The sequence below is a fragment of the Ciconia boyciana genome, chromosome 8, assembly GCF_034638445.1.
Source record: "Ciconia boyciana chromosome 8, ASM3463844v1, whole genome shotgun sequence".
NCBI classification, from domain to species: domain Eukaryota; kingdom Metazoa; phylum Chordata; class Aves; order Ciconiiformes; family Ciconiidae; genus Ciconia; species Ciconia boyciana.
This window is the reverse complement of record NC_132941.1, coordinates 53398796-53413685: the sequence shown is the minus strand read 5'-3', so window position 1 is coordinate 53413685 and position 14890 is coordinate 53398796. Positions and strand designations below refer to the sequence as shown.

General features: G+C 38.0%; 1 protein-coding gene across 4 annotated transcripts in view; it reads left to right on the top strand.

The window, feature by feature from the left end:
- The first annotated feature begins 423 nt into the window (after positions 1 to 423).
- The window catches only part of CFAP43 (cilia and flagella associated protein 43), a 49297-nt gene continuing 34830 nt past the window's right edge, over positions 424 to 14890 (top strand). The window contains exons 1-6 of one of the 4 annotated variants that reach the window (XM_072871365.1): positions 424 to 539; positions 3694 to 3947; positions 4750 to 4846; positions 7671 to 7838; positions 9251 to 9401; positions 14119 to 14269. In XM_072871365.1, the coding sequence (XP_072727466.1) occupies positions 454 to 539; positions 3694 to 3947; positions 4750 to 4846; positions 7671 to 7838; positions 9251 to 9401; positions 14119 to 14269 (907 nt within the window). In that variant the 5' untranslated portion in view covers positions 424 to 453. Of the gene's footprint in view, positions 540 to 3693; positions 3948 to 4749; positions 4847 to 7670; positions 7839 to 9250; positions 9402 to 14118; positions 14270 to 14890 lie in introns of those variants that run through there. The other 3 variants (XM_072871362.1, XM_072871363.1, XM_072871364.1) reach the window with 3 other exon arrangements.

Sequence of the window (14890 nt, the reverse complement as noted above, 5' to 3'; positions counted from 1 at the left end):
GTGCGGCTGCAGCAAGGACCCGTGGGGCAGCGAGGGAAGGAACCCGCCGTTGCTCCCCCAAGGCTGACTCACTTCTAGGCCTGATAAAGCTACCTGCTCTCTAAACACAGGAGCAATGATCACCCAGGTTAAAGGCCACAGATATCAGTGACTCACAGGCAGAATTACCCCATCAGCCACGGATCAGTGCCAGCGTGAGAGCAGCTAGATATGCTACAGAGAGCGCGCCTCACCACTTAACTCCTGCCCAGCACAGGAGCCCCACACGCTCCATCCTCTACGGCTGCTGGCCCTTTAAACACCTACCCTTGCTCATTGGTTGGTTGGCGCACGGGCGCAGGCCAATCAGCTGTCTGTTTTAAGCCTGGCGAGAGGCGTTGTGTCGGCTAATAGCAGAGGCTGTTCTTGTTCCTAGGACACCGATGTAAGCAGGCTGGTGGTGGCGTGAGGCGGATGGAGGCGGCCAGTGAGGAGCTTCGCGCCGAGGCCCCGGGTGGCCGCCTCTGCCTCTCGGCCGAGGAGGCCGCGCTGGAAGTGAGGTGGGGGCTGGCCGGGGCAGCCTGCGCACTTCAGGCTTCCACACACGCCGCACACTCCTGAGCCCCTCGGCCCCGGCGGGGTGCCCGGTGTCCTGTCCTGTGCCCCCGGAGCCCAGCTCTTCTCACCCCAGATCAGCTCTGTGCAGCTGTCAGAAATAGGGAAGGTCTAGCAGGGAAAGGAAGGGAGGCAGCTGTGCTCGGGGTCTGTGTTAGGGCAGCGGGTAGTTGCAGGGGGAGAGGGAAAGAAGTACTTGCACTGCAGCATGTAGCAGGAACTGAGCTTTTGGTGGATTTGGATGAAACTGAGGTTCTCTGCCCTTAGCACAAGGAGGCTCTGAAACAGGGAGTAAGTTTTAAGCTGGAGCTTGATGAGTTGGTAAGAAGCGTAGCATGAGTTGTCTTTTCCAGGGTAATGGTTCTGGCAGCACACAATCCTGATGAACTCTTGGGACATGCTTTGTTTCTCAGTACCTGGCCTTGTGAACCCGTTCAGTTCAGTTCATGGCTACATCTCTCTCCTGTTTTACCCAGGCTACTTCAACCTCTAGAATTTCCTTAGCTGTTCTGTACCTCCTAAACCCCACTGTCATCATCTCCTGCCATGGCTCTTAATTTTCCTGGTATTCTGAGTCCTCGCTCCTACCTTTCTCTCTCAGCATCTTAACCTGCGTATCAGAGACTTTCGGATTTCCATTTCCCACAAGCATAACCCACATTATATATATAAAAACACTTCTCTTCCAGAGCTTTTGGCAATCCAACAACTTGCTTTTTGGTTCTGAACAAATAGGAGCTATAGATGAATTAAACCTGTCCTGCCCCACCTTGGTTGAGACTTTCACAGCGATCTAAGGTGTTTAGGCATTTTTTTCTATGTAATGGGACAGATGTTTAAACTTCCTTGTCCATTGTAAGTATTTCATCTGTTTCATTGATGCTTATGGGACATAGATCCATAATTATAGGTGCAACACTTGGTGGAAAGAAAATTATTTGTTCTAGTAATAGGAGAAACAGGCTTCAGCCTTAACCATTCTGATACTTGCAGAGTAAAAAAGATATCATCTGAAGCATGTCATTGCTATTCAGAGGAGGTCTCTTGTGCAAACTGGTGTTACTTGGAAGAATTGAGACCCACGTTTTCTGCTTTGTGAAAATGCCATTACGAAATGAAAATATTATGCAAAATAAAAAAAGAATTTAAGCCTTATTGAATGTGAAGCAAAGCCCATTTCCATAAAATAGGAAAGTTTGAAGTTTGCCTTTCTTATAAATTAATGTTAGCAGTAGTAGTATGCATATCAGTTTTAGAAGAAAGTGTCAAAAATTATTTTGCAGTGGGCAATTGGAATGCTGTGTTCTGTGTCTTCAGAAAAGACAGATCTTTGACAAAACTCATGGTTTCATGTAATCTGTTTTGTATTAACTAGTATTTTTCAGTGGCAAAATGCCCTGTAAGGAAATTTCCAAGCAACTGTAATTACTTTGCCTCATCTACATTTTACCAGCTGGCAAAGTTTGATTGAAATACTTCTGACATAATGTTTATACAGAACTGGAGACAGACACAGCATGGAAAACATGTGGGTGGGCCATGGCTAATTACCTGCCTCAGTGTGTACTGCACCAGTCATAGCTGACATCAGATAACAGCCTGAATCCTTGTCCCCTTAAGCCTTTACTGGTTGTATAAGGATGATAAATTGCACTGTCATCCCATTAATTTATCCCTGCATACATATTTTCTAGACTTCATTTTACCTGTGTGAACAGAAGTTAAAAATACTTCATTTCTACTGGTTCAGACCTAGTGTTGGAGAAAAGCATAGAGCTGGTCCTGTGAGCATGTTTGTAAAGGTCTGCTTATGTGCCATGGCACATCATACATCTAGTTCTTGTGTAAAAGGTCCAGAAAAACATTCATCAGCTGAAATGTCTCCTCTTTGTTGCCATGGTATCTAGTTCATCTGCACGAGCACATGGTCACTCCCTGCTGGCTACACTTACTCCTCTGGTGTGTAGTGAAAGAGGCCAAGAGCAGAAACTAGTGAGAAAAGATAATGAGAAGTTATTGCTGGACATAAATATCTTAACACTACTCATTTAAACATGTTCCTAACTATAAGAGTGCTGAGGCTGTAGTAAATCTTCTAGTAAGAGTACAGAGGATCAGCAGCTGATCTGATCTTATGACTGACATATGTTCATGAAAGGGAATATAAAAATGCTGCTTGCAATTGCAGAGGACAGAGATCTCTTCCAGTCAAATGCTCTTATTTGGAAGAAGAGAAGAGATGGGAAGTTTCTGAATAGAAATTAGAAGAGAAGGTGCTAACAGCAGTGTTGTACACAGAGGGTATGTCTTACACTGCTGAAACTTTTCTAACATGGTCCTAGCAGGCTAAGCTGTGGCTCAGTCAGACATCTTCACTTAGTGGTGAATGCAAATCCCTTTGGTAAGAGGACCCTGATGTTTATCCAGCCACTTTCTGAAAGGTAAAAACATCTGCAGGCAGTTATGAATCTGTTGATACACTGTCAGTTCATAAACTGACTCCTCTTCACTAATTTATTTCAGTACTTGTGTAACACATCCTGTTTACATTCCAAAGTTTTACCATGTTAAAGTACTGGTATCTTTAAAGCAGAACAGTCCTCCTGGTTAGGTTCATATAAACAGAGGCCATGCCTTTGTATTTTTTATTTTACAGGGATGAGATGAACTAGGAAAGTATAAAAAGGTTAAGCAAACACAATTGGGTCCCCAGTGCAGATTGTACCTGTGTAATTCTTTCAGAGTAAAGGTGTACTGTATTACTATGATATATGAGTACAAAAACAGAGCCTGTGAACTGGCTAACTTTATTTTTAGTGAAAACTGAAAGAAATATAACCATCTCTCTCTGTTCTTATGACAGTCCTTTGTTACTCCATCAGGGTAAGACTGACCCTATGTTTTTGCAAACGCTGAACTAGTGATTCATAATACTAGATCCTGAAGTTATTGTGGTTTTGCAACATTGGTATGAGGATGAGTCTAACATCCCAAGTATCAGTTCAGTGTAACTTAGGCTACAACATCCTGTTTTTCACAGTATTTTGAGAAATGTGTGTCTTTGATTAATGTTTTAACGTTAAGTTGCTCTTTCTTAAGTTGGGTTCAGGGATTCTCAAACAAGAACTTTGGCTTTATCAACAATCAAACTGTCTGCTACCCTTGTGGCAATTACATCCTCTTCCTGGACATTGAAACAAAGAAGACAACAGTGCTGCAGTGTCAGACTGGCCAGGTGGGAGCCTTTGCAGTGAATGGGAACAGTCAAGTGCTGGCCTTTTCGGACCGGAAGCTGAATCCCATCGTATATATCTACACTTTTCCAGAACTGAGTAAACTGACAGAATTAAAAGGTAGTGATGTGGTAACCTTTCCAGTCACCATTTCATTAAAACAATGCTTAAATCATCCAGTTTCTAAAGGATTTTTTTGATAAGACTTGAAAAACAGTGTGACAGGAAACTGTCTCATGACAAGATACATGGGAAGCAGTGGAAGGAATTTTCCACTGCGCTACTCTTTAGTTAGGCTCAAGTTAGGGAGGAATATGACAGTACAAAGTGGAGCTGTTTTAAAGGGAAAACAAATGGAATGAAATGGAATTCATTTTAGGAAAATATAGTCAGAATAACCAAAAAAGTCATACTGCAGTAGGCTTCCAAGCAGACCGCTGAAAGCCACATTGAGAAATCTGACATGCGAGAGGAATGAGGGTTCTTGCAGTTAAACTTTGGAGTCTGGGATCTAATGTATATTTTTGCCTGCCTCATAACATTTCTCTCCTTAGTTAAGTTGCTTACCCTACCCATGTTTCAGTTTCCTTGCCATTTAAATAAGGAGCATACTACTTGCTTATTTCATGTATATGAATGAAATTATGACTGCAAAGGATTTCAGGGTACTTGGGGGAAAAATGCTTTACAAATTCAAGATATTATTGAAAAAATTTGAAAAAAATACAAGCAGTGATACATAGGGAACATTTTTATGATCAAATCAAATAATCTGGAGAGAAGCAAAGGAGTCAGGGGTCTGAGGAATGTCTTTGAAGAGTTCAAGTGGATCTAAAGGAACTGAGAAGAGTACTCTATCTGTGATAGTATACAGTAAAGTCCAGGGCAATTAAAGACCATGTTCTTTATTTTCACATTTCAGGTAATGCTCAGCTGGACTACACCTTACTTGCATTTAGCTTCGCAGGCCCATATCTAGCCAGTTACTCTTCAATCCCAGAATTTGTTCTTTCAGTATGGTAAGAGTAAAAAAAAAAAAAGTCTTATACCATTTACATTTAATTCATATTTTTGTGTGTGTGCTGTTTTAGCATAAATTAAGTTAACAAATGTGGAAGACACGCTGGTTGCCTTCATCTCCTTTTTTATTTCTGATTTATCATTGTCTGCAAACTTTCTGTACCAAATTTGCTGTTTATTTTCTAGCATTAGTAGCCACTAGTCAGAATGACTGTTACTTTGCTACAGCTATCTTCTACCTTCTTTGAAATTTTGTGTTTTGGAGTACTTCTAAAGTCTTCAGCATCAGTAAATTATCTGTTCACCTTTGGAAGTTGAGTACCATGCCGTTTGTGAAAAAAAGTTGCCTGCTGAAAAGAGGAAAAGCATGCTAAAGCCTATTTCTAGTTTTTTGTCCCCCTGGACTGTTCAGTGGTCCTCTTAATTACTTGTGCTTTATATTAGTTCTGTCTTATAGTTGTGCTCAGTGATTACACTATGATGGGTCACTGGGTTAGATCATCATTTTCTGCTCATCGTCATGAAAAGAAATATTATATAATATGGTGCAGATACAGAAAGTTAGAATATTTAATTTTTTTAATTGTTCTGTAAAAATATAATCCTGCTCTTGCCTCCATTGCCAGCAAGTTTCCATTAACTGTGGAGTCTGAGCACTTCTTCAAAACAAATGGGCAGGGTGGAGTAGGAGGAAGGCAAGCAAGGACATGTAAGGAATATTCTGTATACTCCCAATTTAATGATGACCTTTTCTTGTACAATGATTAGCGAAGAGGCAGAAACTCCTGTAACTTCAGAATTTTAGTAATGATAGTACATACTATTACAGATGCCTCTTCTTTATCCCTTATGAAGAAGAATAATGTTTGCTGTGAACTCTGATCATACACAGTAGTTCAGGAAGGATGTCTGTGTGTATATCACAGTAGAAACCAGCAAGACAGCCTCACTGGCCTGAAGAGCTTACATGCTTGTTGCTTACAGCAGAAATAACACACATGGTCTAATGTGTTCCTTGTGTGCACTTAAACAAAAAACCACCATCTTGAAAGACTTCTCTAGATTATTCTTAAAAATGGAAATATCTAGAAATGTTTAAATGCTTTAAAGTGTGGGCAATTTCCAAGGCCAAACCATTTAAACCTATTTGCATCAGCATGAATATGACTATCAGCAGCTAATTGTCGTAAAAGAACCATCCTAGATTCCAGTCAGAAAGAATTTAGTAACAAAATAGAATTACCTTACAATGTTAAACTTAGAATTTATAATAACTTGAACAGAGGTGTGTGAATTTACTGTGAGATCAGGACCTTCATTTTTGCAATTGGATTAATTGTGCATTCATTGTAGAAATGTGTGTATACAGATGAAAGAAATCTCAATGTTTAGCATTCTTAATGTGTCATTACAATATGATGATTGCACAGTTCCTGTATTTTAAGCAGATAGTTTAGAATCAGAGGTATGAGATATTTTGAAAGTTATGTCAGTCTCAAAATATAGAAAGCTTATGGGTAACTAAAAGCTGCCTTTCATCTGAGATATTTTATCCCTATATCTTTTTTCTTTTCTGTTCAAAGGAGAGGCTTAATGCCAGATTCTTTTTCAGATACATGTACCATATAGTTTCAGATCTTAATAAATTATCTACTATAAAAGAATGTTGGCACTATCTGTTAGGTACGAGATGAGAACATCTGACATCTTTAGAGAGCAAGCTATCCTGATATCTTTTAAAGTGAGACTTGCAGCTTATAGCTTTCTGTAATTTTAACAAGAGTTACTGTGTATGTGTGAATACTTCTCATTTTTTGCATATGCTATCAATATTAACCATTGTCTTGCATCCTGATCTGTTTCTGTGAGTGACTTTATTACAGGCCAGAACAACAGGATTATACTAAATCCATTTACAGCAGTGTATGCATTTTAGGTTTTTTTCTTCTCAGCAGTAATGACAAATACTAAAGCTATAAACGTTATTTAGCTTAACAGTCAGATATATTGTCCAATAAATTAAGAAACAGTTTTAACCATTTCCTTCAAATGATGATAATGAGTTCTTGGACAGCACCTAAAAATGCAAATGCAGTCAAGAATTAATCTGGATAATTGAGAAATATGCAAATTAGATGGTAAGAACATAAAATAGGTTACACTGGACAAAAGAAAAGTCAGTGGAAAGCAGATTCCCAGGCTTGTGTCAGCTATACATAACAGCCCCATGCAAATTCTGCCCTGTTCTGTGCTCAACTTAGTTAATGCAGCCATAGCTTGTATGTCTGCATTCACAACACAATTACTGTATTACCTAAGTAATTCATCCATAGATAATGACAGGCTGACTGTGTTTTATTTGCTAATTGTAATAGCTTCCAACTGCAAGCCTGCAAACATTATAATCATTATTTTACAGGTTGGAAAAGCAAGGCTGAGGTCTGGGGTGCTGAAGAGTTAACTGTTTGGGCCCATTCAAATAGTCACTGATGGAACTGATGAAAAAAAATCCATGTCTCTTGAGTCTGGTCTTTTCACAAAAGGAAGTGCATGATAATGTTTCTAAAATGTCAGTTTTCAAAATAATTTTACTATTCAATCTTTTTGTAGCAGTAATAATTTTATGTGTAGCTAATTAACCACCTCCTTTTCACTTTCAAGAGGACCTAACTTGTTTGACAGCAGAAATTTTTTTGTCAGTGACAAAGTATTTGTTTTCCAAACTTGATCTTGAATGTCAGTTATAATCACATCCAGATCTTTGGCTTGAGTGTTTTTGACTTATTTCATGGATTTGATTTTCTTTTACTCTCCTTAATGAAGGAACTGGCAAGAAAATATCCTCCTGTGCAGTGAGTCTCAGCCAGGGGTAACAGCAACCTCTTTAAGTTTTAACCCTATGAATTGGCAACAACTGTGTTTTGTTAATGAGAGCTCCGTTACTATCTGGCATATTGAAAGGAATAATGACGAGCATCACCTTAAGCGAAAGTAAGTGGAACACCCTTCAGGTTAAGAGAAAAATCTAGAAGTATAATTTAATAACTAAGAATAGCAACCTACATCTGTTTGCAAAGACTTTCATCCAATTTAGTTGACCTAGCAATTGCAATCAGTAATTGCTAAATCACAACCAGTGTGAATCTGTCTAGTCAATCAAGTGAATTGAATTTATGATTTCATTTCTTAGCACTCACATGTCCAGATTATGCACATCATGAAGCTAATACTAATCAGCTGCTTTGGCAGCCTCTATCAAAAGCTGCTGACTGAATTAAGGTAGTGCCTGGACTGCTTTCCTGCAAGTGGCTATGTTGAGCACTGCTTCTGTAGCTATGAAACCACCAAATTTGGATCAAGTTGCTTCCTACTAAGCATAGTTAAACAGTATGTTGTTGTAATCACAAATTGTACTAAAAACAGTATCGGTTTTCTGTGTGATTTCCATCTAGTGTGACCAAATTATAGGTCCAGAGGGGGTGGCTCTGTCAATGCAATTCACTGAGCACAGCAAACCTAGAATTTATTTATGCTGAAATGTTTTTTTGAGGCTGTCATAGAAGTAGTATGTATCATTCAAGTTGAAGTCCTTGAAGTATAATACCTATGCTGTTTCAGTGGCAGCTACTCTACCATTCTCAAGTGTGTTTAACCTTATTAACTCTGAATATAACCAACATATTGTCACCGATACAGTTATACTAGTGAAAGTATAGAGAAGGCCTTACTTTGCTATCTGAAAAGAATACGGAAGGGGTTTTTGCCTTTTGTCATTATAGAGTACACATGTGAAAATACATATATACTCCTTTTTCTTCACTTTTCATTCCATTCAGTAGAGGTTAAACCTCCACTGAGAACTGATTATTTCACATAAATTTTTTCCAAGTCATAAATGAACATAGTTTGTAAACTATAGAATCCTCAACTCCTGCATTGTAACAGCCACTCATACGCTGATTACCAGAGTGCAACAGGCAAATACTACTACTAATTTTTCATCATCATTGAACTTTCTCCAAATAAACATGCTGTGAGGATTCATGCTTAATATGCAATTTAGGTGTGCGACTTTATTAATCCTGGTTAATAAGGAAACAGTAGCATAGAATAGTTGTTTGTACAAGGCAACAAGAAAAGATGCTGAGCTAGAATATGGTAATCCATTTCTGCCAGTTAGGAACATTCCTCTTTTGTAGTAGAATTACTATTACTTTTCAGTGAAATGGTATGTGCCATGTAGAATGATTGTCTACAACAAACATCCATTACTCTTGCAGAAGTAAAGCCCATTAACTAAGTTTGTGTCTCAAAGTTTTGAAAACACACTTCTCAGTTTTGTATCAGCATTTAATATTCATAATATTTCTTCTCCTCAGACAGTGTCTCTTGCTTTTTCACAGCCCTGTGAAACTCCCTGATGGACAAGGGTCCATCAGTCCTCATAAGGATTTATTTTTCCCAGTTTCTCATAGTGAAGATCCGTACCATGGCCCTGATTTGCCAGTTTCAGCCATTGCAGGACTGGTAGGAGATGAAGCAGAAACTTTCATGGTAGTTACTGATTTTTTTTTTTCCTTTTTCCTATTCCAAGTCATTATACTTTTTATGTAAACAGATGTTAATAAATTAATAATTTTAATGTCTGTTAAACAGGTGCAACCCAGTAAATAGATATGTTGTCTCAACAATATTTTTGAAATCTGTTTTGACAGGAGACTTACAAGACGTGCCGCTACTGCACAGTGCAGTACAATGAAGAGATTTCTGACACAGGTCCTAGCATAGTAATATATCTGTGCAGTGGAGGTACTAATCTGTATCCCAGAAGCAGTATAAGCATGTCAGCATTCAACCATGCCCAAGCTAATATGACCTGCTCAAACCTTGAAAACCTATTCCCATGCTAACTGCTAGTAACCTTAAGGTATCCTTACTTCCCTTTGAGATTTGTTTTCTTTTTGACTCTGAAAATATCTCAAGCTATGGAAATATTGAAGGCTTTATTCCAGACAGCAACCCCTGCTTCTGAAATACATTTCCATGCCACTGTCAGTGTTGGACCTGCCCATTTGTCTCACTTGTATTTGATCATTTACTTGTTAACCTCCCTTGAGATGCCTCTTTTGAGAGGCTTCAAAAGTGTTCTCATTTTGTTTGAAATTTACTTTTACCTGACTACCAACTAGAAGCATCTGCCAGTGTGAAAACATTTAACTTGCAAATCTAGGATTCTTTTTAAGATTAATACCATCAATTTCTATTTGGTGGCTTGTGATATATATGAGACACCAAAACTACCATGCCTAAGATGATACTGGCATTATACTATTGTCTTTTCAATGGACAAATGTGAGTTCTGTATTATCAGATTAGTATACCACAGTTTTCTGCCATAAACTTTTCTTATAGAGCAGAATAAAAAATAAAAATAGGGAATGATGCTTTCCTGACCTCATCCTCTTGTCATGGCTTCATGCATTCAGTTTCGCAGAGGTTTTTAACTGTGTAACTGCTGATGGCCTTGGTTTCTAGGACAATGAATAACTACAAACAAACGTCCTGTACTAATGCTGATCACACATGAGCTGCTTATATTTCAGATCACTTAGAACATGAAAAATGAAGATAATCTATGCTCATCAGGAGCATTGCCTTTTTCTTCTGCCTTACTGCCTCTTGTATTATGTGCAGATGATGAACTGCAAAAAACACTTTGTTCTTCAGCCTGTAAAGTGAATTACGAGAGGTATTGGGGAAAAAAACAACTGCCATATTAGGTCTGTGAGGCGTAAGAGAATTTTTCTGTCCTTAAACAGATGCTATTCCATTCAGGAATGGTAGGTTCTTATGCTTGAACTTGCAGAACCATGCCGTGAAATTTTCCACATGGAAAAAGTTTGTGCTTTCAACCATTCTAGATACCACTATAGGGTCTTTGCATTCCCAACTGCTTTCAGGAAAAACTAGATTTCTTTTTAGCACCTTCAAGGTGATTATGTTCTCCTTATACATAGAAATATTCCTGGAGTAAGAGTAGATTGTTCTACTAGTCTTTGACGAAGATTTCCTTTTCTTTCAAATTACATGGTAAATATTTTGATAGTTATTTACTGTCCAAGTTGCCTAGATGGGAATATTTTGGTTGTGAATATTGACAAGGTAATGAACATCAGATTATTTAGAAATGAAATTTTTTTGCAGAAATACAAGCTGTTGTTGTTCCTTTTGTTGTTGTGTCGGTAGGTTGTTTCCTGTGTACTAAATTGTGAGGTGCTACACTCACAGTTTAGCACCGGGAAGCACTGGATCAATTTCTGGCATGTTTTCACCTTGCTCCAGACTATGATGGCTGAGTAATTTTTTGCAGGACTTGCATTTATGGTGCCTTACAGCGCTAATTCTCCCCTCCATGTATGCCTGTGCACATATGCTCCAACTCTAACCTAGCAGAAAAACTGAGCCACAACTAGATCTTGTAACCACCCGCACTGGGGGGGAATTGCACGTATATGTCTTGTCAGGTTAAGCACCCCCTTCTAGCACCCCAACATGGAACATATAGTTTTGGCAAAGCAATTCCTGCACAAGTTGATAAGAATATACTTGATGGAGACAATACTACTTTGAAATATTGTTTTATCAAGATCCTTATGTTGAAAAGTGTCTAATGCAGCAACTTTGAGAGAGATTGAAATAACTGAACTTGCTGAGTTCCTCAGATATCAAGATATCTTTGGACTACAGTTGCTGTAAAGGACCAGGCTGTCCAAAATAGAGGTGCTATAATTACCATTCTTCACTGTCTTTATAAATTGACAGGCTGCTGCGGCAGATGTATCAATGGTTACTATCACTGATTTGTATACCATTACAACTGTTTATGAGCAGACTCTGGCCTAAAATCTGTACCTCGACATTTGTAAATACCTTGGAGTTATTTTCCTATCTACTATCATCAATGCTTTTTAATTAGTAAGAGAAAACCTGCTTCTCCTGTGGTGGTTAATGAGGTGCATTCAGCTGAATGCAGTGGGAATAGAATCATGGCCTGATGAAGCTCTCCCTTATCTCCACAGCATTCGACAGAACAATTTTTGTTCTTTCCGAGTCAGTTGAGATCAATGTTTTTCACGTTGATGTAAACATCCAAAGTGGAGAAACATTTATTTAGTCTATTATTTAAAGAAATTGTCCTCAACCTGTAGTCCATGGTCCTTGGAGGTTGTAACCCACTCCTAAGGAATGTGTGAGAGGCAAGTAAGAAAAGGGAGCCCGTTGCAGTGCACTTATCTGCTGCTTTGAAACGTTAGGGTTCCATACTCTAGAGCAAGATCCTGAGGCTGGGTATGTACCAAAATGTAACCACAACGGGGCAGCAGAGTGAAAGGAATTGGAATATCCTACAGCTTTCAGTCCTTTTCTTTCTTGCATTAGATCGATTTAGTTTTGTTTCAGTATTTCTTACATTTGGGACCTGAGTTTTCTGAATATGCTTTACCATGACAAGACCACTTGACTCCACTTCGTCCCCAGTACCAATTTTATTCCCTTGTCTTTTTATAAAACTTTTCATGACAAGGATCCATCAGGGATTTTTTTCTCTGAAGAGGTGCTACTCAAAAGGGAGAGAAGTTCAAAAAAAGACAGCATTATGGTTATTGTGTACCACCGTACCAATGCACAGTTCAAGAAGCAAACTGGTTTGGGATCTACATAATCTCATCCTAGGATTAAGATTTTATCTAGTTTATGTGTAAAGACAGTCATGACAGCAGGTCCAAAGGAACATTACAGAAGTTGTCTTTACACAGGAAGCTTCTGATTCACAGTAGTTCAGTTACAACCTTCCCAAAGATTTGTGATGTTCAAGCCTCATAAAATCAGTGAAAATGCCTATATTAAATGCTTCTCTGGATGATGTAAAGCCCCATTTGTTATAGATTTATTACTGTGAGTTCTATTTGATTTATAAAGTAAATATTAATAAACTTTATTTCTGTAACATTTTCCCCTGAGAAATTCAAAATGCTTTGTAAGCATAAATAGAGAGTAAGTTACTTACCCAGAATCATATAGCAAGTCCTTGGCATATTTTACTAATGAAATGTAGGTACTTAGGAATCTCTGGACTATGTTTTCATCACAAGTCCATCCATATTTCCTCTTTTTATAGAACCTTTAGTGAGACAGCAGGTGTTTTATAGAATTATAGACTCTTCTTTTTTTTCATCCATCATATTGTCTAGTGTTCCTCACCACTTCTACTCACATGCATGGTTCTTTGAGTCTTCTCTTTTAAATGTTCTCCCAAGGTTTTCTTGTTTTGTTCCCCTCTCCCCCTCCACAAATTCTCTTCAATCTAGTTCTTCCAATCATGGTATTTATATTACCCCTATTACTGTTGTATCTGAACAAGTCACTGTCTTTAATAATATTTGGTGGAGAAGTTATGTTCTTCCTGTTTTATGGATGACTGATTTATGAGATTTATTTTAGCAAAATGAAATTCAAGGCACATAGGAAGTCTGTGGCAGGGATATTTCTAGAACTAATTTGCAGATGACACAAAGGTTGACAGAGCTGTTTTACAGAGCAATTTGGAATATATTATAAGATAAACTATTCAAACAAAATGTTTTTTAGTACTGCCAAGTATGCAAGATTACATGTGCAGGTTATGTCTACAAAGTGGAAGACTATTCTGAAAAGAAGTTTGAAAAGCATTTTTCAGGGTGAGGTCGTAGTGGGTAACCATTTCAATCTAGGCTTCCAGTGCTATTCAGATGTTAAAAAAAAATTATAGGAGCTCAATGTGTTGAATTTTATCATAATTTTATCATGAAAAAATTGGGAGATGATCTGGTTATGGTGGGTCAGTACCTTTGTGAGGGTAGGGAAGATACCGGAAGGATTTCCAAGATAGAGGACAAAACTGTAAGAGATGCAAGTGCTGGAGAATAAATCCAGATAAATTCAAATTTAAAAATATATAATTTTTCAATGAAAATGTAATTCATCATTTAAACAAGCTTCTAGGGAGAGAGTAGAGTTCACCACCACTATCCCCATACATAGACTTTTCTGGAAAATGTTCTTGTTTCTCAAGTTACTAGCCTCAGTGAAGGGATGACTGAATAAAATAAGGCTGATGTTATACAAGTGGTGAGACTCTATGAGGTAATGATCTTTTTTTGCCTTAAAATATATGTAACTGCTTGTACAGGTATTTGTCAATTGTCGATTGAACTTGTTTATTTTTGTGCTGAAGCCTAGAAATTATATTAAGCCTTCAGTGCATCCTACTGCCCACTGCTGGACTGCAGCCTCAGAAATTTACATGGGCTGTAAAGAAGGATATGTTTTGGCAATTGATGCTGAGACATGCAGTGTTTCTGTTCTTCAACAAAAACCTCTACCTGGTAAGAAATAGCTGTGTTGTGTGTTTTATTGAAGTAGGGAGGAAAGTGAATAGGTGAAAGCTTTTTTGCTTGCTTCTGTTCTCCTATTGTGTACCTTACAGAAACTGTAAAGCTATATTGTAGAACCATATTTCTTTTATTAGTATGATAAACATTTGAGAATGTCTTGTGAACTTCTGTGTGGGTTTCTTTAGCACCCAATAAATGGCTTTCATTTTTCTTTGGCAAAAAAAGAGAACAAGCTCTAAATACATCAAAACTGATACAAGGAACAATAGTTCCAGGAGCCCAGATCTTATGAACCAGTCCTACTACATTAACATTAAACTATTAATATACCAGCTATACACAGTCTTTTTACTGTTAGTTAAGTACCAATAATTTATTTTGCATGAAATATTGGATTGTCCTCATTTGGTATGTTAAATAATGTTAGAAGAGATCTTTGAAGACTCATGATGAGTCTTCAAACAACAAAACTGAATTTAATGTAATGTTGCTTAATAGAATTCCTTAAGGTCTGCTCTTACATAAACTATTTTCTAATGAAAACAAGGCTGTAAAGACTATCAGGCTTTACTGCAGAAAGTATGAAGCACAGAGAGTGAACAGAAGATGTCT